The sequence below is a fragment of the Silurus aristotelis genome, assembly GCF_946808225.1.
Source record: "Silurus aristotelis genome assembly, chromosome: 3".
Taxonomy (NCBI): Eukaryota; Metazoa; Chordata; class Actinopteri; order Siluriformes; family Siluridae; genus Silurus; species Silurus aristotelis.
The window spans coordinates 17,241,503-17,263,534 of NC_139576.1; the positions used below are offsets into that span (position 1 = coordinate 17,241,503).

The window sequence follows — 22,032 nt, forward strand, 5'->3', positions numbered from 1 at the left end:
ATATATATATATATATATATATATATATATATATATATATATATATATATATGAAAAAAATAAAAAAATAAAAAAAAATTATATATATATATATATATATATATATATATATATATATATATATATATATATATATATATATATATATATATATATATATATATATATATATATATAAAGGAAACAGAATCTACGAAGCGAAAAAAAACCCCAAAAAAACAGAGAAATATGATAGCTCCACAGCTCGACTCTCCAAATCTCGCGTTGTTTGGATGCTGAAGTCTCGCGAGCAGCTGCGAATTCCTAAAGCGAAGAGGAGAAATGGAGAGATGAGGGCTGAAAAGGAACCGACCACGGGAAACCGAGAGAGAGGCGTCGTTGAGATACAGTTGAGAGACGCTCCTAGAGAGCAGGACAACGCCACGGCCAATTCGAAGCACAAAGAGGAGAAAAAGGAAATCTTTACCAAGGTAGGTCATCACTCGGCGCTCGTGTGACGGTGCGTTTAACTCGGCGCCGTCCAGCTCGTGATGAAGGATTCAGCACCACAGACAGCGCACCAGGAGCGCCGCAGGAAACGAGGTCTTCAAACCACACCAACCATCCAGAGTAAAGATCTTTAAGATGATGCATTTAGTACAGTGCGTAAAACACATCTAAAACATACTATGCATTGTTTAAATTGGCAAAAAATAAATAAATATATATACATTTTTTTGCCAATAAAAAAAAAAAATAAAACAAACAAAAAAAATTTTCTATTTAATCACACATTTAAATGTCTGTGTTTTGCTCATAAGGGAGCACAGGCATTTTCGTTCAAATAAAACAAAACAATGCAGGTAGGTTACTGTATAGTATATTAACGCGCACACACACACACACACGCAGAGAGAGAGAGAGAGACCAGAGTTATATGAGTTATGTGTGCAGCAGTGTGTGCGTGGAGTAATCAAATTTGCCCCAAGGCTTTTATACAAGAACAACACCAAAGGTCCTAGTGTAAATTAACCCCTTAAAGCCTCACCTCAATGTATATTCAGTTTTTCATTTTAAAATATACTATTGTTCACAAACTAATAAAAAATTATTATAGATACAAGAACGAAGAATACAAAGAGAACATTCTGAGCTCTGAAGTTATTAAAAGGTAAAAATGCTTTATACTTGTCACGTGTACAGTTTAGTACAGTAGAATTTTTTCTTCGCATAACTCAGTGATGTTAGGAAGCTAGGGTCAAAGTGCAGGGTCAGCTGTCACACAGCAAATTCAGTACTGTAGGTGTTATTACAATACTTGGCGGTGATTTGTGAAAATAACGCACAGCTCTATTTCTAGGTCGTGATTCGACGTCTTCCACCCAGCCTGTCAAAAGACCAGCTTGAGGAGCATCTCAGTCCACTGCCTTCTTATGACTACTTTGAGTTCTTTCCTGCTGATCAAAGGTATTTAAATTTTGATAAACATATAATGTAGAAGATTCTGATAAATGTATTCTTAATGGAATATATCTTTAACAAACCTGTTGGGGTCTCATTCTGCAGCCTGTATCCACATCTTTTCTCCAGAGCATACATCAACTTCAAAAACCCAGAAGATATTGTTCTTTTCAGAGATCGTTTTGATGGTTATGTTTTTATTGATAATAAAGGTAAGGTTTTTATGTTCATATATTGTATAAAAGGAGACACTTGCATACAAAGTTATTTGGAAAGCAAGGATGCCCACTTTCACACCCATTTTTTTAAAATTGGTTTTCTTAGTCTGTGACCTAATGAATCAGAATCAGAGTTATTTCTTTGTCTGCCTCTTATTTAGGTCAAGAATATCCAGCAATTGTAGAATTTGCACCTTTTCAGAAAGTTTCCAAGAAGAAGCTTAAGAAGAAAGATGCCAAAGCAGGAAGCATTGAAGAAGGTATTTGTAATGGTTGAAAAATACATGCTTTCTGTTATGTTTTATTATTATTATTATTATTATTATTATTATTATTATTATTATTATTATTATTATTTTAATACTCCAAATGTTTGTTTTTCCTGTTAGATCCAGAATACAAACGATTTCTGGAAAATTACTCTTGTGATGAAGAGAAGTCAATGGCCAATCCAGAAACACTATTGGGTGAAATTGAAGCTAAAACAAGAGAGCTCATAGGTAAATATGTACAGTACTGTGTCACCATGCAAAGCGAAAGTGATTGTGGTTTCATTTGTACATTTTATATGGGTTAGAGTGCAAAACTGATTCAGTTACTACTGAAACTATAACTTCTTTTTCTTGCAAAATGATAATGATTAATTTCCCCATTTCACTTAATTTCAGCTAAACGGACAACACCACTTCTGGAATACATTAAGAACAAGAAGTTGGAGAAGCAGGTTGGGATACTGAACTGATCTTTAATGTGTTCTTTAAAGTAGTGTAATTAATATTAATACTGTAAGGACATATGTTTATGCTTTTTTAATTATAATTTTTTTTTGTTTAATACAGAGAATTCGGGAGGAAAAAAGAGAGGAGAGGAGACGCAGAGAACTGGAGAAAAAAAGGCAAAGGGAAGAAGAGAAAAGGAAACGAAGGGAAGAGGAACGACGTAAACGTAAAGAGGCAGAGAAGCAAAAGAAACTTTCAGAAAAGGAAATCAAAATCAAGGTCTAACCACTTCCTCTTTCAGAATCTTCTTCTAGATGTTTGTTCTTTGCCAGTGTGTCCATTTTGTGAGCAAGGTACACTGAACATTTTCGCATTGTAGTTGTAATAATGATTTCAATGTTTCTGTAGCTTTTGAAGAAATGTGACAGGGATGATGAGGTGGAATCAGATAGACTGAAAGAAAAAGGAGACAGTGGAGAGACAACAGAGAGGAATAAGTGGGAGAAATCCACAGGCCACACCAAGGCAAAAGAACTTAAAGACAAGTACAGAATCTTTTCATGCTTTATATTTGTATAGACATGTAAATGTGATTCCCGTAGAAATTTCAACTACACAATCCTAAGAACTGGAGTGTTGTTTGTTCTTTTATTCTCTCTACTATACAGTAGAGTTCAGGAGAGTGATAAGGAGCAACGTGAAGGACATGGACGCCGACAGAGAGATAAAGACCAGAGGGGCAGAGAAGAGGAGCGCAAGAGGCAGCGGCATCACTACGAGTTTGACAAGTTCATGCGACGCAAGGAGGAGACAAAATGGGGCAAAGGCTACTGTCATGACCGGGCAAAGAAAGATGGCCATCACCATGGCTACTCCTACTGCCCTGAAATAGGGGACAAGTCAAGCAAGGAGGACAGGGATGAGATGGGGAGCAGGAAGGAGCGTATTCGTAATAAGGTGAGCAAAAGTTGATAGAACATCAGTGACACCACCACAGTCTATATATTACAAACAACAGGCTCTAGTGCTATCAATGCATAACTAATCTACTCAGCGTTCAGTAAAAAATGTACGAAACATCATTTGGTTAATTGTTAAGAACATCACATACATTATTTAAAAAAAGAGCACAAGCACGTGTCATGGCATTATGAGCATAAACCAAATATACTCATCAGTCTGTTTGCCCAATACTCAGCTATGTACTACATCAATGTTACAGTCATTAGTGCAGGTTTTTCTTTAAACTTTTCATCAGTCATTGTCTTGAAGTTCCATTGTGTCAGTGGGTTTGCAATACAAATCCTCCTCCCTCCTAGGGTTTGTATCGCAGCCCAGGCTTGTGTTGTGAATGCTGATGTGCTGTCGAGGCAGTTAGCTGTGAATTTAGCTGTTGGCAATTTTGGGCTGATGATTGATGGAAGGCAACATGTCTCTCAGTCTGTATTAGTGCATCAGGAGAAAAGGACCTCCCAGTCTGAGGGGCCAGACCAGATAGGAGGGGCTCTGCCAGCCAAGGTACAGCTAGCCTTTGAGCCTTTCTACCCAAGGGGAGGGGATACCACACTGATGTACGCTGGGAGGCCCAACACTTTATCATGCTAGGCCTCGTTGTTGACAGCAAATACTACAACATGTTAGTAATAGTTTTTGACAACTGCCAATTGTCATTCCAATTTTAAACTATGCACAAGACCAACACTGTCCATTTTTGTATTAACATACATTCGGTTTATATAATAATATATTCCAGAACATTATAGTGCTTTTGCTGTCAAAAACATATCGTGTGCTTTTCTAAAGTGTAAATACATTGGTAGGACATTGGTCAGAGCCAGAGAGTATTTCTATTCTGGTAAATTAGGGCTTTGGGAAGGTCTTACTGCAGTTGCAGAGAAATAAAATGTGAGTCCCTTGCTTTTGTCTTCTGTGTCTTAATATTATCTCGGGAACAGGACCGACCTGCCATGCAGCTGTACCAGCCAGGAGCACGTAACCGTAAGCGGATGGGTTCTGGGAACAAAGGCTTTGACTTCAACCGGCTCTCTCCGGAGCCAAGCACTGAACCCTGCTATGAGCTGACCATTGGAACAGGCTCTGAAAAAAGTGGGGATGAGTGACAGAAAACACTTGCTTCATTTGAAAAGATTTGTTTGGCCAGAGAATAAACCTCTCTGATCACATTCTCAATGTGTTCCATCCGTATTCCCATGCACCGTGTCAGCGGTATATTCAGAGTCATAGATTATGTTAATGTTAATAGATTTTACTGTAGGTATGGTTTTTCATGATAAAGAACACTGCCTCACCGGATTTACATTTTTTCTACATTTTCACAACATATGCACTTATCACATGTTTATTTTTTATTTGATTTTTTTTACCTCCACTTGCCTCATCATTTACAGAGGACAGATTTATATGTGTAGTATAGTACAGATAGTATACAGATTTTACTGTAAAAACCATAAGCAGATGTTGTGAAATGCATATTTTTTAATATATGAAATATATGTTTATGTTGTGCAACTGCAGAATAGGTTCATAAGAGAAACTAATAAAATGTATGTGTGAATATGCAGATTATTTATTTTATCTTGGATCTAAAAATATTTACTCTATTGAATAATTTAGCATGTGCATCCTTATTTTAGTTTAGAACGCTAAAATATTAATGCCTGATCTTTTACACATTAAACTGACATTTGAGCAACTACTCTTGTAGCACACCTACAGTACACTGAGCCCAGTTTATGATGTTGATTGTAACAAATAGGTAGGAGCCAAGAAGTACACATTTTGGCTTTCATCAAATGCTAACAATGTCATGTGTCTAACAAGAAATTTTTACTTAAGTCTGTATCAAATGTCAACAGAGCATTAATCATACAGTTTATATGGTTGTATAATTCATTGGAATTGTGATTTACATGCCTATGTGACCCTCTGTTTTTTTTTTTTTAAAAAGGATTACCAGGTTCTTTTGCTCTCTTTCAAAAGACAAACAAAACTTTTTTTTTAATTATTATTTTGATAAAAATGACATAATAATCCATTTTAATAGATTTAATAATATTTTTTGTAAAATATAATGAAATTTCAGATTGTAAATGGAACATTGCATCTATTTGTCAAAAAATACTTAATGACCTGAACACTAATTACACAAAATACCAAAACCAGGACAGAAATTTCATACACCAAATACCAAAAATGTCAGTGTTCTTTTCCTGCCTCTCCTTGATATTTGAAATAACAATGACTATTTTACAAGCCATTCATGAAAACAGTTGACATAAAAATAATTACCTAGCAAATGAAAATATTTTCAATATAGTGGAAATAACTATAATTATATAACTATAACAACTTCCTATTATAATATTACAAAAAAACAATTGTAAGAATATTAAAACATTTTTATTACTATTTATTATTATTATTATTATTATTATTATTATTATTATTATTAATAATAATTATTATTATTATTACTAATTTCAAGCTTTACATTTCCCGAATCATTTGGCAGATAATATTGCTACTTTCTACACATCTGTGCTTAGACTATTTCAAGACGGAAATAATTAGTACAGAAAAATACAGTATTCTTATATTCGGTTTATTGTAAATTTCTAATAGTAAATACTAAAAAAGCAGACTATTTTATATTTAGTGAAAATATCTTAAACAGTGTGTTATTTTTTGCAGTGTGTAAACCCATGGTGAGCTTTGTGAGCACTTAAAATATTATCCCAATACAGTGAAGTTTTTACAGTGACATTTTCCAAGCTGGCACAGCAGGCTGATGTGGTTAAAGTTTGAAACACTGCCTGGTTTTTGGACTTGATTTAACCTTTGATTGAATGTTTTAATGATAATGATTTAATGATGTATGTTGTATGTTCTCTGTCAGTTGTGGAAGTAAAAAACGTTTGCTTATTCTAGACCTAGACATTTTAAGAATAAAAACTTTTTAACAATGACAATAGATTATACTAATGGCAATCTATCTTATCAAAAGAAGCATTTCCACTTCAGTAGTCATAGTCACCCATGGCCTTCCTTTTCTCTTATCTGCTTTTCATCTCACCATATGATGGTGCACAATATGTGAGAGTTTAATAATGTTGGGTGGTGCAAGTTACATCCTGTCTACATTTAAGCCTAGTCATATGCATCTACCAGGTTTGACTCAATTTCCAACTGCAGACAGTTGTAACCAGACATGAATGAAAAACGTTAACTGGTTTACTAAACCACTCACTTAACAGGATGAAAAAAAAACCCTCAATTAAATGACTATTCTATTAATACTTCTAACTTCTATTTGAGCATTGCTTAAAGTTTAGTACCACAATACCGCAGTTAACACAGGAAATAATCGATAACCTAGGAATAACAGATGGTTGTATTGTTGTATAAAATCTCATGATATGCATAAACAAGTCATATTTCTCTTCTGCTTCACATAAATATTTCAGCTTTGTTAAAGCAAGGACATTTGATCTGGCTTGTTCTGAGGCTGACAAAAGGTACTTCACTACTGTGTGTTATAAAGAGGTGCTTTACACAATACAGTAATGTAAAATCAAGCAGCAATTTTTAACGGGTTAAATATCTATAATATATTAGATATCTATAACAAATAAGCCTGACCATGTGTCTGCATTTCCTCTGAAGCTGGTTCACCTATCACACACTGCTTTGCCCACAGAAAGTTGAACATCGAGAATTATGCGTGAGTTGGTACTTTCAGGGTTATGTATGCCTCATAACATTTTTTTTGTATCGGTTTGAATCTCCATTTTTGCCTGTACAGCATAAACTTATGACCTGTTTATGTATAGGTTTGACAGATACATAGCAATCTAGTCAACATGAATGTGATCTTTTCAACAAACAGTGTACATTTTAAAGATTACAAGCTTTTTACCTCTGAATATATAGCAGTATATAGTTAATGCTTTTTAAGAGCCCAAAAGCACCAGCTTGGCAGTGCTGGGACTTGAACTAATGACCTTTCAAAGAAGGTCAACATCCAAACCACTGACCTACCACTTCTCTGATTATACGTTACTAATGCAAAGTGTATTAAATGGCAAGAAAATACTTAATTACTGTTGGAACTCCAGAGTAATAACTACAATATATACTACAAATAATCAAAAAATGATCAGGAATCTAACATAAACCCCAAACTGTGTCTTACTGATTGCATTCTTTGAGACTGGAAACACGGCAAGATGGTCAAAACCTGCTGTTGCATATTAGAATAACAAACATATTGATAGATAAATAGATCTGACGGTGGTGATAAGTCGCTGACACTACAAACAAATTAATCTTTTTCTAGGAACTTTTCCTACAGGCAACAAGCATCAAGCTTTAAATATATCTGGTTAAAGATGCACCCCACAAACTACAGAAGTTAAAACAAAGCAATACATAATTAAGATTAATATACCACAAGTCAACAAGTATATGAAAAGCATTGTCATCTAGCAGCACTAGCATTCAAAATGTCTGCAACATATACACCAAGGACTAAATGAATAAAAATTTCATTTTTCTTTTTGTTTTACATTTCAAAGCAATGAGATAAAATAAAGCATGTGACAACCGAAAGCAGTTAATTGTACTTCTGTTTTTGATGCAACTTCTGTTGATGGTGTAGGGTGTAGTGCGTGTTATGGTTAGTGTTGCATGTCTTCCTTTCCCATATCCTTACTCACCTTTATACGTTTTAAAGAACATTTTCTTCAGCATCATAATTCATAGTTTAGTGTTGCAGTAATACAATGAAACTGGGTCTGGTTTTTATGGTTATTTCACATTAAAAAGAAAATAAGACAAAAATTGTAAATACTTTCATCCACAATTTACCATAAGCTGCACAGTTTATAACATTTACCTTAAAAAATTAATTTCTTAGGGCTGTATGTACAGTATGTATCTGTTCAATAGTATTTTTTCATGCATACATTTCGGGCTAATCCGTGAATTTGAGAAGTCTGAGATGACGCACTTCCCCTGTGTTAACAGACACAGATCTTAGAACAAGTTGTTTCCTGAATGAAACAGTCATTGCACACTAACGGCCTGTATTACACGTGGGAGTCTACATGTGCTCAGTTGGGTAAGTGCACTGGAAGGCACCTTTAGCCACAAACATAAAAACACTTCAGAAATTGACTCTTTGTTTGCCAAGGATTAATGAAAAAATATTGTAATCGAGTCAGTGTGGAGTTGATGCGTTTTACTGAGGAACAGAGTAAACAAAAAGAGTTGTGATTTGATATGCGAAGTGTGCTGAAGAACAAGTATGGTAACATATTGTGTACATCAAAGCAGTTGTGTGGAAAACAATGCCTTATTTTGTTTTGTTATCATTTGTTACTTGAAAGAAATGTGATCTAGGACATATTGAGGCTATCACTTGTTTGATCAAAAAAACAAGTCATTTTGGTCTTCCCTCAGAGCTACCACAACACACAAAAAGGCAAAGGTAAAGACAATTATGATCATTCATAGTAAATAAAAAAAATAATAGAAGAGGATATGAGTTTTTTGTTTACTCTAATTAATGGAAGTGGTATCTAATGTGCTATAACTTTATGTAGAAATATGCTTATTGAACTCATAAAAAAAAAAAAAAAAAAAAACCCAATAAAATAAATTTTGTTGAAGTTGCCTGAATATAAAATATACATGACATTTGTGCTTGCTAAGATATTATTTTTTGCACTCTACTGATATTTTAATGTTACAAAATATATAGTGGGGTCCAAAATCTGAGACCACTGGTGCAAATGCTTCTGTTTGTTTTTTTTTTTTTTTTTTTTTTTTTTTTTTTACATTTCGCACAAAGGTTTTATTACAAATTATACTTTGACAAACGATTCTCTTTAATCACCTGATCAGAAAATAAAATCTTTAAAACATTTACATCAATTTCAGGGTTTCTTACTAATTATTATGCCGTCTTTTTTGTTTTGTTGACAGTGTTTACTCAAGTTACCATGGATTCCAAAAAACATTTACATTTACATTTGCAGCATTTAGCAGACGCCCTTATCCAGAGCGACGTACAAAAGTGCTTTAAATCTTTAGTAATGATTAAATCTACACTGGTACGCCAGATTACAAACTTAATATAAATATAACCCTAGAATTTTACAAACTTGGAAAGTGCTAATTTAAGTGTTTCAGGAAGAGGTAGACAAAACCATATGATCCATGTTAGATCAATCCATTAGGGTTTCGTCTGAACACTGAACACTTCAGTGGAAGAAATTTGATTTATGGATAATCTGACCTCTTTTTTTTTTTTTTTTAAAGTGGTGTTACGATGGTCAATGTCACAGATTTGCTCACGTTCCAATAGTGAGTGAGAAATTGTGCTACATCTTAAATAATAAATACTCAAGATTGCGCAAGATGCATATTTTTCTCTTTTGCAGTAGAATTTATACAATTCTAAAATGTTCTGTTTTATTTGCCCAGAAAACTGCAAGGCTCTACCAGACACAGTTTAAGCTGTGTCTGGTAGAATAAATGCATGGGTAATTATGTAACATTGTTTATTTATATATGTGTGCTAAATTTAAATAGCTGTCACTAGCTCAATTAAACATATGAATAGTATTAATAAACAAGTAAAATCATCCAAGTCAAATAAATATTTGATGAATATAATAAAGATTAATAAGATCATAAAGCGCAACAAAATGCTAGATTATATAAAAGCATGTCAATTACACATTCTGTATGTTTTATGAGTGGTATGACAAAGAGCACATATGAAACCTCAGGGCTATCTGTGAAAAAAAAAATCAGTGCAAAAAAAATCAGTGCAGAATGCACATGCAAGAACATATCCACCTGCTTTAAAAAATGTTTATTAATCAGATATTTGTACATGGTCAAAAGCTTATTAAGCTTTTAGATAAACCAAATTGCCTTAATGCACAAGCAAGTTGCATTGCAAGATTAAGCATAACCTCATATCGTGAGAAATTTAACCAACACTTCTGCACATCCTGTATTCATACTTGGTTGCACTTTAACATCAAGAAGTATCTGCTGTAAGTGTGAACTTGGTGTGTGAAAAACGGTGTAAAAAAAAAAAAAACACCACGGAAAACTTTTTTTCAGTGTTGAAAACATACACATATGATAGAACAAATGCAGGTTAGATGGGAATCATTAGTTGCTATTAGTTAGTTGCTGAGGTATATTACTTGCATATTGACATATTAACATTGCCTGACATAAACATAAACATGTTTTGAAAGACAATGTAAATAATGTACAGGCTGGATGAAATGCCAAATCGCTCTTTCTGTCTTTCTGTGCAGGGGAGAAAAATAAACTCAAACATGCCTCAGCGTACCAACGCCAGCAGTATAGATAATACAACCCTATCTATACTTCAAACCACATGGACTAGTAACCTTGTGTCAGCCGTCTATGTCATTGTGACCATAGTGAACCTCTGTGGAAATGGGCTTTCAATGTGGCTGCTGTTCTTCCGCACCCACCCAAAGACACCTTCTATCATCTTTATGATCAATCTCACTATCACTGACCTGGCACTGGGCTTAGCACTTCCTTTTCAGATCATGTACCAAATGCAAGGCTACAACTGGACCCTGGGCTCAAGCATGTGCAATGTACTAACAGTTACCTTCTTTGTTAACATGTATTGTTCCATTTTGACTATGACGGCTATCAGCATTGACCGTTACATGGGGATTGTGAAGCCAATGCAATTTAGACGGGCAAATGTCAAGGCCAGGTATGCCATTTTTGCATGCATCGTCATGTGGGGCATAGTTCTGGCAGTTCTCAGCCCATTGGAGAAGACGGATCTGACATTTAAAGTGCCAGAGCTCAACATTATTACTTGCTTTGACATTCTAAAGAAGGACATGCTCCCATCAATTGCACACTGGGCAGCCTTCCTGTTTGGCATGTTTTTCATTCTGTTTCTCTGTCCCTTCATCATAACAGTGTACTGCTACACAAGGATTATCTGTGTTCTCGTCAAAAATTCCAAAAGCAACCAGAAAGGGCGTGCTGTGCGCCTGGCTTTTATTGTCTTGTTTGTGTTTACGTTCTGTTTTGCACCCAACAACATATTACTCTTGGCCCACACAATAGCAAAGCTTTATTATAACAAATCTCTCTACATGTACTATAAGTTGTCCCTGTCATTAAGCTGCATAAACAGCTGCCTAGATCCATTCATCTACTATTTGGCCTCAAAGGATTTTCGACGAAAAATGAGACAGATTTTTAAGCTGCAAAACCACAGCACTGTAGATATGGAAATGAGTGAAGCACGCAAAGAAAGTTTACTTTCGGCTCGTACTGGTTCTATAGGTAAAGCCGATGCTAGACACACAGAGAAATAGATTAGTCAGGCCATTTCAATCTTATAGTTGTAAAACATGTCGTATTAATTTGCACCAGGTTTTACTTCTTTTATCAATGTTCATTTTCAGTTTATATTTTTTCAGGTATGATGAGGAAACCAACATGGTCACATGAAATTTCTAACAAAATCCCACATTTGTACTATTTGTACAGTCTTTCTTCTTTTCTTCCGCATTGTTGACAGTGTTTTAACCATGCTTTAACATGCTTTTACTTATATTTAAACAGTGTGTTTTATGTGATTTTGTAGCCCATTCCATGTGGTCACTATATGAAGTGACTACCTCTGAACAAACTATATTGCAATATTGTAAATTCTTACAGTATTTTCACAGAATTTGTCAGTAGTTTGTTCCGCACAATTCCATAAATATTATTTGATTGACATGCACTTTTTATAGATCCCTGGGATTTATATGGTAACATTCTAGCTGAATTTGTTTTCTCAGTTCAGTTCATTTCTTTAAAAGCTCCTAATTGTATGCTTACAAATGTGTTTTTTTGTTAACCTTGTATTGTTTACATTGTTTACATAATGCAGTATAATGGAGGTCTAAGGTAAAACTTTGGCCTTCACAATAAATGTTGCTTATTTAAATAAAGCTTTTCCACCTGTAATAGTATATACGAGCCTGTAGATTTAACAGTAGGTTCACCAACAGATCTGACTTATTGACACACTTCCTAAACCTAGTCACTGTCTAGCAAACTATAGCATCCTGTGAAAGCCGCAAGGTAGGCAACACCCAAGAGGCACCAAACAGCAGTGAAAGAACACACTGGCTTGCTAAAAAAAATAAACAACAGAAAATAGTCCTATTGCCAGAAATTAATACAAATAATAAAGTGTTAAACAATGCAGGAACAATCTCATATGTAATATTTCTAGACTTAATACTGAAGCATGACATCTTATTTGTGCTTGTAGCTCAGAAAACATATCTTTAATTTGATTTCAATTCTTCTAACAGCTTGTTTAAAACTATATCTAATATCACTATGCAAGAAGTCATTCAGGCTCATACATTTGGCTTAGTATCTTTTTAGATTAAATAATTTTAGATTGTGGATTATCAGAGAAAACCCGCAGTAACTATTAAACTGATATATATAATCTCTCTGTTGCCATTAGACATCTACCATCATGTGTGAAATTAATTGCTTTGAAGAGATTTGCCCTAACTCCACCCACATTTCAAGATAAATTCTCTGGGCGTATCAGTACACATGCATGACATGACTACTCTGGTTACTATAGATCGTTCGGTCAAATAATATTCTCACACTCAAATGTGTCATTTTATTATATTTTATATTTATGTGTACTCTATCGCTGTCATATCTTGAGAATTCATAGATACTTTTAACTTTTCTGCATTAATTATTACATTATATTTTTACTCTGCCATTTCCCACCACTTCTTACAAGTGACTTCCTACACTAAAGCAAAACATCAACCACTGATGTCTTAATATCTTAGTTTATGAGTGAAACATTATTGTTCTGTCAATGTCTGCAACTGAGTTGCATCACAAGCAAACAAATTTGACTCTTGAAGAGCAGAGGGAACAATGATACACTGCCAGGGCTGTATCAATACAGTAACAAGCATGTATGGAAAAAAGCTTTCTCTTACATTAAAGCAACGTTCCCCGAATCCTAATGAATTAGTGGCATAATTTTGAATGAATATAAAATTTAATAAATATAAAAGTTAACAAATTCATTAGAATGAAGAGCAAAAAAAAAAAAAAAAAAAAAAAGCAACAAACTAAGTTCATAATCCAGATTTGTGGTGCTTTAGGACTTTATTCATCAGAAACAAAATCATGCAGTTCCATGGAATCACCCAAAAACACAGTCAAACCACAATCTTTATATATCCTCTTTTGCAACCTGTGTAACCCCCATCTATTTCATTTTCCAACAATTAATTACTCTGCCACCAATATCTCTAAATGCTTAGGTTCTTTCCAATTTAATACAAATATATGGTGGAAAACCCCATGTGATGCCTTGGCCTGTTGACCCTCTAAAATGGAAACCACCTCAGACCATGACCATCTATTCCTTTGGCACATTGATAAGTAAAGTTGCCGTGGTCAAACACAAATCAAAATTCAACAGCATCCGTAACTACACCAGAGTGCTATTGTATCTCCTTTATTATCATCGTCCATGTTCACCCTGTTGACGATCTACTCTCTTTGATGACGCTGCATTACCACCAGTAGTGTAGTTCCCAGTTTGCCCGTTGACAGCATTAAAGTGCACAGGGTACAGGGCTTGCTAACTTCCCTAGCGGTGAATAACATGCTTGGCACCACGATGCAAATACGCATGCGCAGGCACGCCCCGCCCACCGCGTTCCGGTTGAGCTTCGCGGTGTACACGAGAAGGTCCGAGTTGCAAGTGGTGCAGGTAAAAATCGACTGCTTCTTGCTTTGAGAGCCCAAAAAAATCAAATGTAGGTTTAGTATATCTAAAAAGTCCTAAATACGATATGGTAGAGTCGTTAAAGTGTCGCTGACATGTGCAGTCAAACCCATGTATCATATCTAACGTTAAGTGTTAAATGTTACAGTGTTTAAAATGCATTGTATCAGTTTAGATTCGATTATAAATCACTAACATTACTAGGGACAACCAGCAAAGCAGGACCTCGATCTGAAATGTAAAAAGAGTAAAGGATCTACTGAATGTAAACAGTACCCTCAATCCTTATGAACTACATCTACGCACTTTTAATGGCTATTAATCAAAATATTATATGCTTTCTAACACATGTTCTGAATTTGCTGTTTTTAGATATGTGCTTGACAAATATCAGGAACACTGAATTTAGGCTTTAGGAGCCACAGTATTTTTGTATTTGTTTTTGTTTTTCATATTTGCTCACAATAACTAAAATTGTATGAATATAACATGCACAGATCTCTTAATGACTGTCCTGCCTCTTATGGTAGACCTCTAAAAACAAAATGATGTTGCACCCAGTCATATCTAAGCTGCGTGGCAAGCTCGTAGCTCTGGCCAGTGCATCTCCGAGGCGACGAGAGATTTTGACCAACACGGTAAGTTTAAAACAGTATCATGGATAAAACAATGTAGTAATAATCACACTTAATTATACACGCTGTGTTTGTGTAGGGTTTACGTTTTGAAGTGGTGCCCTCATGGTTTAAAGAGACTCTGGATAAGACCTCATTTGAAAGGCCCTATGAATATGCAGTGGAGACAGCAAAGCAAAAGGCCCTGGAAGTGGCTCAGAGAATGAGACTTGTGAGCTTGTTATCTCTGTTCCCAAAAATATCGGGTTCAGATTTTTCTTTTTGTCTCAAGTGAGAGTTTCTTATTTAGGTGTTAATCTGTGTGTCTTAACTTCTTTAGAAACACCTGAAAAATCCAGATATAGTGATTGGAGCAGACACTGTAGTTGTAAGTAAAGGTGCATTCTGTTAAATACACATTGTTTGTAAGATAAATGTCATAGTAATTGTGCATTTTACTGTTTCCAGACAGTAGATGGGTTAATTCTGGAGAAGCCTGTGGACAAGGAAGATGCATACCGCATGCTGTCTAGGTGCTTTGGCCTAAAATAATGAAGCTAGATGTAAAAATATATTATACATGTGTAATATATGTTTTATACTTTGCCTTTATTCATGACTGTTACTTTTATTATGCACACGTTGCAGATTGAGTGGAAAAGAGCACAGCGTATTTACAGGAGTAGTCATAGTCCTCTGTAATAAAAGAGCGGGTATGTTAACTGTAATCTTAACTTAATGTTTAGCTGGATGGTATTTTTTAAGGGGAAAGCTGATTTTTGTTACCACTGGATTTCAGGTGGAGAAACAGAACACAAAGTGGTGGACTTTTATGAGGAGACAAAGGTGAAGTTTGCAGAGCTGTCTGAGGAGATGCTTTGGGAATACATTAACAGTGGAGAGCCCATGTAAGTTCATTATTCATCTGCCAAATTTGCTATTGATACAATGTAGATTTGGTTTGGTAATGACAAGCTAAACAACACAATTTGAATCTGTGCCCTTTAGTACAGATTAGTCCATACTTATGTTTACTTGATACTAATGTTTGCTTTTTCTTGAAAAAGACTTCCCCCCCGATTTCTCAGAATTCTCATAAGTCATAATCAGACTGAATTCTTAACTACAATTAGGTTTTTTTGTTGAATTATACAAAACTGTGCTTTCTGATCAACACCTTTTTATAGGTCTTTTGTAAAAACAGTTTCTACATTCCTATATCTTTGACAGGGACAAGGCTGGTGGTTATGGGATCCAGGCTTTGGGTGGCATGCTGGTGGAATACGTGCACGGAGATTTTCTCAATGTGGTGGGCTTCCCACTAAATCACTTTTGCAAACAGCTGGGAAAGATTTACAACAGCTGCCCTGAGATAAAGCACAAGGACTTGGCCATGTGTAAAGAGCCGTGGACTTCAGTCAGCTGTCAGTCTGAAAAATGTGTAAAACCAGAAATTAGCTACTTCAACCACTTTGACTCGGTGTGCAATGTGGTCAGACCTGAAGATAACAAGGACAACACTGAGGGCTTCCCTCAAAACATAATGGAACTACTAGATGGATTTAAAGCTTCAAAGGTTTGCAATGTATTGATATTTGAAAGATGATAGCTGTGAAAAAAGAATTATTGCCTTGCTTGACAGTCGAGAATGTGATGCTTTAGAATACTGTAATATATTCTGGATTTATGTGTATAATTTTACTGTTCATAATTTTTTAATACAGAAAAATTACAAATAAATAACAACCTGCTAGAAAAGTATCCAAACATAATAAAAATATATAATTTAATGCTTTAACCTAAATAATTTCTTTCACACCTATTCAGTATAAAAACAAAACAAAATTACAACAATTCTAGCAGGTTGGCATACGTTCAGGTTTGCAGGTTGTGGTTTTGACCAAACCCATGTGCAAATGTGGTAAAGATAAACAGATAAAGATGAGTGAATAAAAAAAGGCTGAAATTTCAGGATTTCCTAACATTTTGGATTCATCTGATAATATATACATTTTAATACCTGATACCCTCTCTACCAGACTTTGTTCACAGCATCCAGACTGGGAGTGTTTGACGTTCTAAATGTCTCTGGGCTTACAGTGGAGGAAGTAGCCAATCGAATCGATGCCTCGTTGCTCGGCACTGAAAGGTTACTGGATGCTGCTGTGTCTTTAGGGCTACTGTATAAACTTAAATGTGAAGATAAGCTTGGTGAGTTTCGATGATATAGGTTAATAATGAATTCAACACAATCCAGAATAAGCTTAGTGTCTCAGTGCAATACTCACCTGTAAAAACATAAGTAAATCGAAGTAAAGACTGTGTTTTGTCATATTGCAGCAGTGATATTGTGTATATTTTCTGTCATAGTGTATCGGAACACAGACCAGGCCAGACAGTTCCTGGTATCAGACAGTCCCCTCTCTCTGCATGCATATATCCTGCACTGCAATGACAAGATCTGGCCGCTTTTCACCCACTTAGAGAACGCTGTCAGGGAGGGCACACGACAGCATGAGAGGAGTTTTGGGAAGAAGTCTGAAAATGGGTTCAAGGTTGCTCATGATAGTAAAGTTGGTGGTGCAGGATAATAATAATAATAATAATAATAAGTATTAATTTACAGTATATAATACAGCATTACAGCACAATAGAATTAAATGCAAACAAGAATTGCAATTTTTGTTTTTTGTTTTTTTCTTTTTTTTTGTAAAAGGATGTCTATTTCAACAATGATGAAGTAACTGTTCACTTTATGAAGGCCATGCACAGCATTGCTAAGGTGACTGGAAGAGATGTGGCCACAGCATTTGATCTGTCTCACTTCAGAACAGCCTGTGATGTTGGAGGTAACGCTGTTGTGCTTCGTGTATGTACTGTATATACAGTGGAACCCGGTTATGTCGAGGGCCTAGGGGACGCCAAAAAGCGTTGAGATAACCGATGATTGAGATAAACGAAAACCAATATGGCGGCAATATATTAACGTGCTTGAAATTTCTTTATGTACATGATGTGCGTTATTAAATGAGAATGTACATGCACCTGTTTTAGAGGTTTTTTTACACAACAGCGTTGCAGCGATTTGTTTGATTGGTCATGCGGATATATATATCTATATATATATATATATATATATATATATATCTATATATATATATATATATATATTAGGGATGGGGGAATTAAGGCATTAATCTTTGCGATTAATTTTAGATGTTTAACGCGTTAAAAACAAATAACGCAATTGACGCAGCACTTTTTTTTTTTTTTTTTTTTTTTTTTTTTTGCTCGTTTCCATGACTTCCTATTGCTTATTGTGAATGTGCCGAACAGTCACCCTGTCATGATGGAGATGAACAAAGATGGAGTTTTAGGACGAATGTTTACATTTAAAAAGTTGCCTGATGGCCTGTTTGACAAAACAAAGATGGTGTGTACGATTTGCAAAGCTGAATTCAAATATTATAGAAGCAATTCGTCTTTAATCTACCATTTAAAAGCAAAGCACCCAGGTGCTAGCAACATAACTAGCGAGGCTACAGGAGCGCCTCGCCAATCCACGTTACTAGAGTGCTACAGTAATCGTGGCAGGCCATTGACCAAACCTGTAACTGATAAATTAACCGATGCTTTAGCTAAATGGATAGCTAGAAACTGCCGCCCAGTTAGCACTGTGGAAGACGAGGGACTGAGAGAAAGCATGCAAATTGCATCGGGAGACACGTCTTACAATCTACCCTCGAGAAGAACGATTATGTCGAGAATACACAGTTTGTATGACAGCGAGAGGGCGCGAAGGATGGACATATTAGAGAAAGCAAAATATGTCGCTCTCACAGGAGATCACTGGACATCGGTGAGCAATGACAACTACTTGGGTGTCACAGCGCACTTCATAGATGAAGAGTGGCGATTGCGTTCAAATGTCAGTTTACAGTTCAAATGTCATTAAAATGTTATGACATTAAAAACTTTGTGTTGTTTAATTTAATTAGGTGATTCTACATGTAAATATTGATGATAACAAGCTTGGGGGAAAACACAATTAATTGCAATTAATTACAGAAAATGTGCAATTAATTAGTAAATTTTTTTTTATCGATTCCCAGCCCTAATATATATATATATACAGTCGAACCCACTTATCTCTTTGTACCCTATTCAGTCGACGTTTTTGAAGTGTAACCGCCAAATTTTCACTTTGTCGATTCTTTTATGTCGCTGAACCCTCTTGCCACGTCACCATCTCACTACCGTATTTTCGCGTATATAAGACGCGTCTTATAGAAAGTTTTACATACCCCTCACACAGGGTGCATCTTATATACGCGAAAATACGGTAGTGAGACGGCACTGTGCAGCCGCAGAAGAACTCGCGGAAGCGGCGGAAAAATCAAGCCTGACAGATGTTATGTTGGAAGTGTAGGATACTTTTCAGAGCTGTGTGTCAAAGTGAAATGACTCAAGAATTAAATTTTGACACTGGTTAGCTTTTTGTAAAAACGAACTACACCCCGCACGTTTTTTGGTGGTTTGTATTGTATACTGGTAAATATCTGCTGTTAGTTGGTGCACATATGCCTTTTGTTGTTAACGAACATGTATGTACATTTTTATAACATGCCTTCATCAAACAAATCGCGGCAACGCTGCTGTGTAAAAAAACCTCCAAAAACACGTGCATGTACATTCTCATTTATTAACGCACACCATGTACATAAAGAAATTTCAAACACGTTAATATATTGCCGCCATATTGGTTTTCGTTTATCTCGATCATCGGTTATCTCGACGCTTTTTGGCGTCCCCCTAGGACATCGACATAACCGTGTATGTCATAACCATAATTCAACTGTGTATGTATGTGTGTGTGTATATATATATATATATATATATATATATATATATATATATATATATATATATATATATATATATATATATAAAGTTAAAAGCAGTGAATCAAAATTTAATGTGCTAACCATTTAGATGCTAAACTCACACTAAGGATTTTCTCTCTGTATCTCTGTATTTTATTTTCACAGGCTGTACTGGTGCCATGGCATATGAGTTTACCAAAGCTCATCCTGAACTATCTGTAATAGTTTTTGACTTGCCAGCAGTTATTGAAATGAGAAGTCATTTCCAATCTGTAGAAGAGGATAGCAGAGTGTCATTTGTTGCTGGTCAGCACAAATTTGTATACCTTCAGATTTTTACTCTTAATAAGTCACTAATAGTAAATGTCTATGTAAAGAATACTATTTTAAAATATTAAATCCGTTTGCGAAGATTAGCATTTTCTTTTTGGATTTAATATGTTTTCTAACTAATTGCTTTATACCTGCCTCAAATTTCTTAAAAATTCTTTGTACAGCAAGCCATATTTCCCCTATTCTTCATGACTTCTCTGGTTCAACTTCAGGCCAATCTTTGCTTCCAGTTATTCTTGACTTCTCTGCCTACTGATCTCGATTTTTGCCTTATGTTTTGGATTGTTTTCTGGTTTCATATTTCTTAAATTTCATTAAATTTAATGTTTAATTTCTTGGAATTCTTTTTATTTGTATTTGAATAGTTAAAATGAATTGTCAATTTTCTATGTTTAAGTACGAAAACTATGTGGGATGCAAACTTTATAAAATTGTGTTAGTTATTAAGTTATTGAAGTTGCATTAAAGTGTGGTCATATTACTAATTTTAAAATAGTGTAATTGTCTATTTTTGTGGTATTAGGAGATTTTTTCAAGGATGACCTACCCAAAGCAGACCTCTATATCCTGGCACGAATTCTCCACGATTGGTCTGATGAGAAGATTCATGAGCTGTTAAGTAAATTGTCCAAGACATGCACTCCAGGTAAGAACATTCTGTCTGCAGACCAGACGACTACCTCTAAAATACCCTATTATTAGCATTAATTAACACAAAGTATTAACATAAAGTTGGTTAAAAAAAAAAAGTATTCAAACCCCATTCTATTTTTTTACATTTTTATTGTGTTTGGATTTAATTCATAATGGATTACAATTTTTCCAATAATCTACACAAAATAACCTATCACGACAAAGCAAAAACATTTTTCTAAGAAAGAATGGGAAACACTGCCCAAATCCATGTGTGCAAATATTGTATAGTATTACACAAGAAGCTGCAATTGCCAGTTCTAAAGACTTTTTTGCTTTGTCACTAGGGGTTACTGTAAGTAGATAGACGGCAACAATGAACTCTATTGCACAATATATTGTGCAGAAACTGTATTTCTTTTGCCAAATTACTGTATATGAAAAGGTAATCATATAAAATGTATATATTTTTTATCCAGCTGACCTTAAATAAACATTTGTGAAAGTTGTGAAACATTGTGACACTCTGTCCATTGGGTCCAAACGTTTTAGTTTTATTTACAGTAGCTGATAAACTCTTACAGATAGGTCATTCATTAAGTAGAATGAACCATTTGTGTGTCACTGTGATACAGGCAGTGGTTTGCTGCTGTCTGAGATTCTGCTGGATGAGGACAGGACCAAGCCGAGTCGAGCCCTGCTGCAGGCACTCAGCATGACTGAAGGAAGGCAGAGGAGTGCTGCAGAGTACAGTAACTTAATAAAGAAGCATGGCTTCAGTCCTGTACAAACCCGATACACAGGCAATATGCTAGACGCCATGCTTTTTGTGAAAGATGATGAAGCTTAGCCTGTTTATTCTGTGGTTGCCTGAAAAGCTGAAAAATGATTAGAAGGATTTTTATACTAGATGGCAACTTAACTGTCCAGGAATGTATCAATTGTCAGTTAAATGTTTTAAGCTGTCTCCTGTACATCTGTAAAAAAAAAAAAAAAAAAAACAAGAACTAAAAGATAGATGAATTTTCTGACCACAAATGTAATAAAAGTGACTTGTATAAAAGTGGTTTGGTTTTCAGTGTCCACAGTAGATGAGCAGACATGTCACTAACCTCTGTGCTTTTGACTGGCAAGGTTCAGTGTGTCTATGTGGTGCAGCTTCTTAGTATGCTGGATTAGACAAAGTGCATTTGGGAGTCAGGAAACTGGGCACAGTGGTTTCATTAATTGCAAATGTTGCCCATCAAGTGTACATACAAACACAGCAGCTATTCCTGAATCTCAGGCCTCGCGCTTCCTCCGCATCGCTCTCGC

At 35.2% G+C, this 22,032-nt stretch overlaps 3 protein-coding genes and 1 long non-coding RNA gene across 6 annotated transcripts; 3 read left to right on the forward strand and 1 right to left on the reverse strand.

The window, feature by feature from the left end:
- Positions 1–220: 220 nt before the first annotated feature.
- On the forward strand, positions 221–5,094 carry upf3a (UPF3A regulator of nonsense mediated mRNA decay). 2 transcript variants are annotated; one of them, XM_083538177.1, is made up of 11 exons: positions 221–470; positions 1,340–1,446; positions 1,546–1,652; positions 1,820–1,918; positions 2,048–2,158; positions 2,327–2,382; positions 2,498–2,656; positions 2,786–2,922; positions 3,046–3,334; positions 3,818–3,895; positions 4,333–5,094. In XM_083538177.1, exons 1-11 carry the CDS (start codon positions 273–275, stop codon positions 4,495–4,497), a joined length of 1,506 nt encoding a protein of 501 aa, XP_083394303.1. In that variant the 5' UTR covers positions 221–272; the 3' UTR covers positions 4,498–5,094. The 2 variants fall into 2 exon arrangements, with proteins under 2 accessions (XP_083394303.1, XP_083394304.1); XM_083538178.1 differs by lacking the exon at positions 3,818–3,895 and having other exon boundaries at positions 223–470.
- Positions 5,095–8,420: 3,326 nt separating this feature from the next.
- p2ry8 (P2Y receptor family member 8) lies at positions 8,421–12,420 on the forward strand. The gene is made up of 2 exons (XM_083536571.1): positions 8,421–8,516; positions 10,738–12,420. The coding sequence occupies exon 2, from the start codon at positions 10,759–10,761 to the stop codon at positions 11,794–11,796; it is 1,038 nt and encodes a 345-aa protein (XP_083392697.1). The 5' UTR covers positions 8,421–8,516; positions 10,738–10,758; the 3' UTR covers positions 11,797–12,420.
- Positions 12,421–14,039: 1,619 nt separating this feature from the next.
- asmtl (acetylserotonin O-methyltransferase-like) lies at positions 14,040–21,781 on the forward strand. 2 transcript variants are annotated; one of them, XM_083536561.1, is made up of 14 exons: positions 14,040–14,240; positions 14,786–14,893; positions 14,970–15,101; positions 15,210–15,257; positions 15,338–15,402; positions 15,518–15,582; positions 15,669–15,777; positions 16,100–16,445; positions 16,909–17,080; positions 17,240–17,424; positions 17,586–17,718; positions 19,918–20,058; positions 20,609–20,731; positions 21,354–21,781. In XM_083536561.1, the coding sequence occupies exons 1-14, from the start codon at positions 14,133–14,135 to the stop codon at positions 21,566–21,568; spliced, it is 1,950 nt and encodes a 649-aa protein (XP_083392687.1). In that variant the 5' UTR covers positions 14,040–14,132; the 3' UTR covers positions 21,569–21,781. The 2 variants fall into 2 exon arrangements, with proteins under 2 accessions (XP_083392687.1, XP_083392688.1); XM_083536562.1 differs by having other exon boundaries at positions 14,123–14,240; positions 14,753–14,893.
- LOC310723482 lies at positions 20,849–22,026 on the reverse strand. The gene is made up of 2 exons (XR_014532699.1): positions 21,976–22,026; positions 20,849–21,888 (listed from the first exon to the last, which is right to left on the reverse strand). It is a non-coding gene; the product is annotated as an uncharacterized lncRNA (long non-coding RNA).
- Between the last annotated feature and the right edge of the window lie 6 nt (positions 22,027–22,032).

Bases quoted from the DNA above. Each gene is read 5' to 3' on its own strand.
- upf3a (XM_083538177.1), top strand. From the start codon at position 273: ATGCTGAAGTCTCGCGAGCAGCTGCGAATTCCTAAAGCGAAGAGGAGA. The intron at 1,447-1,545 runs GTATTTAAATTT...CTCATTCTGCAG, and splicing joins TTCTTTCCTGCTGATCAAAG to CCTGTATCCACATCTTTTCT. The intron at 2,923-3,045 runs GTACAGAATCTT...TCTACTATACAG, and splicing joins GCAAAAGAACTTAAAGACAA to TAGAGTTCAGGAGAGTGATA.
- p2ry8 (XM_083536571.1), top strand. From the start codon at position 10,759: ATGCCTCAGCGTACCAACGCCAGCAGTATAGATAATACAACCCTATCT.
- asmtl (XM_083536561.1), top strand. From the start codon at position 14,133: ATGCTTGGCACCACGATGCAAATACGCATGCGCAGGCACGCCCCGCCC. The intron at 16,446-16,908 runs GTTTGCAATGTA...CCTCTCTACCAG, and splicing joins ATGGATTTAAAGCTTCAAAG to ACTTTGTTCACAGCATCCAG. The intron at 17,081-17,239 runs GTGAGTTTCGAT...TTTCTGTCATAG, and splicing joins TAAATGTGAAGATAAGCTTG to TGTATCGGAACACAGACCAG.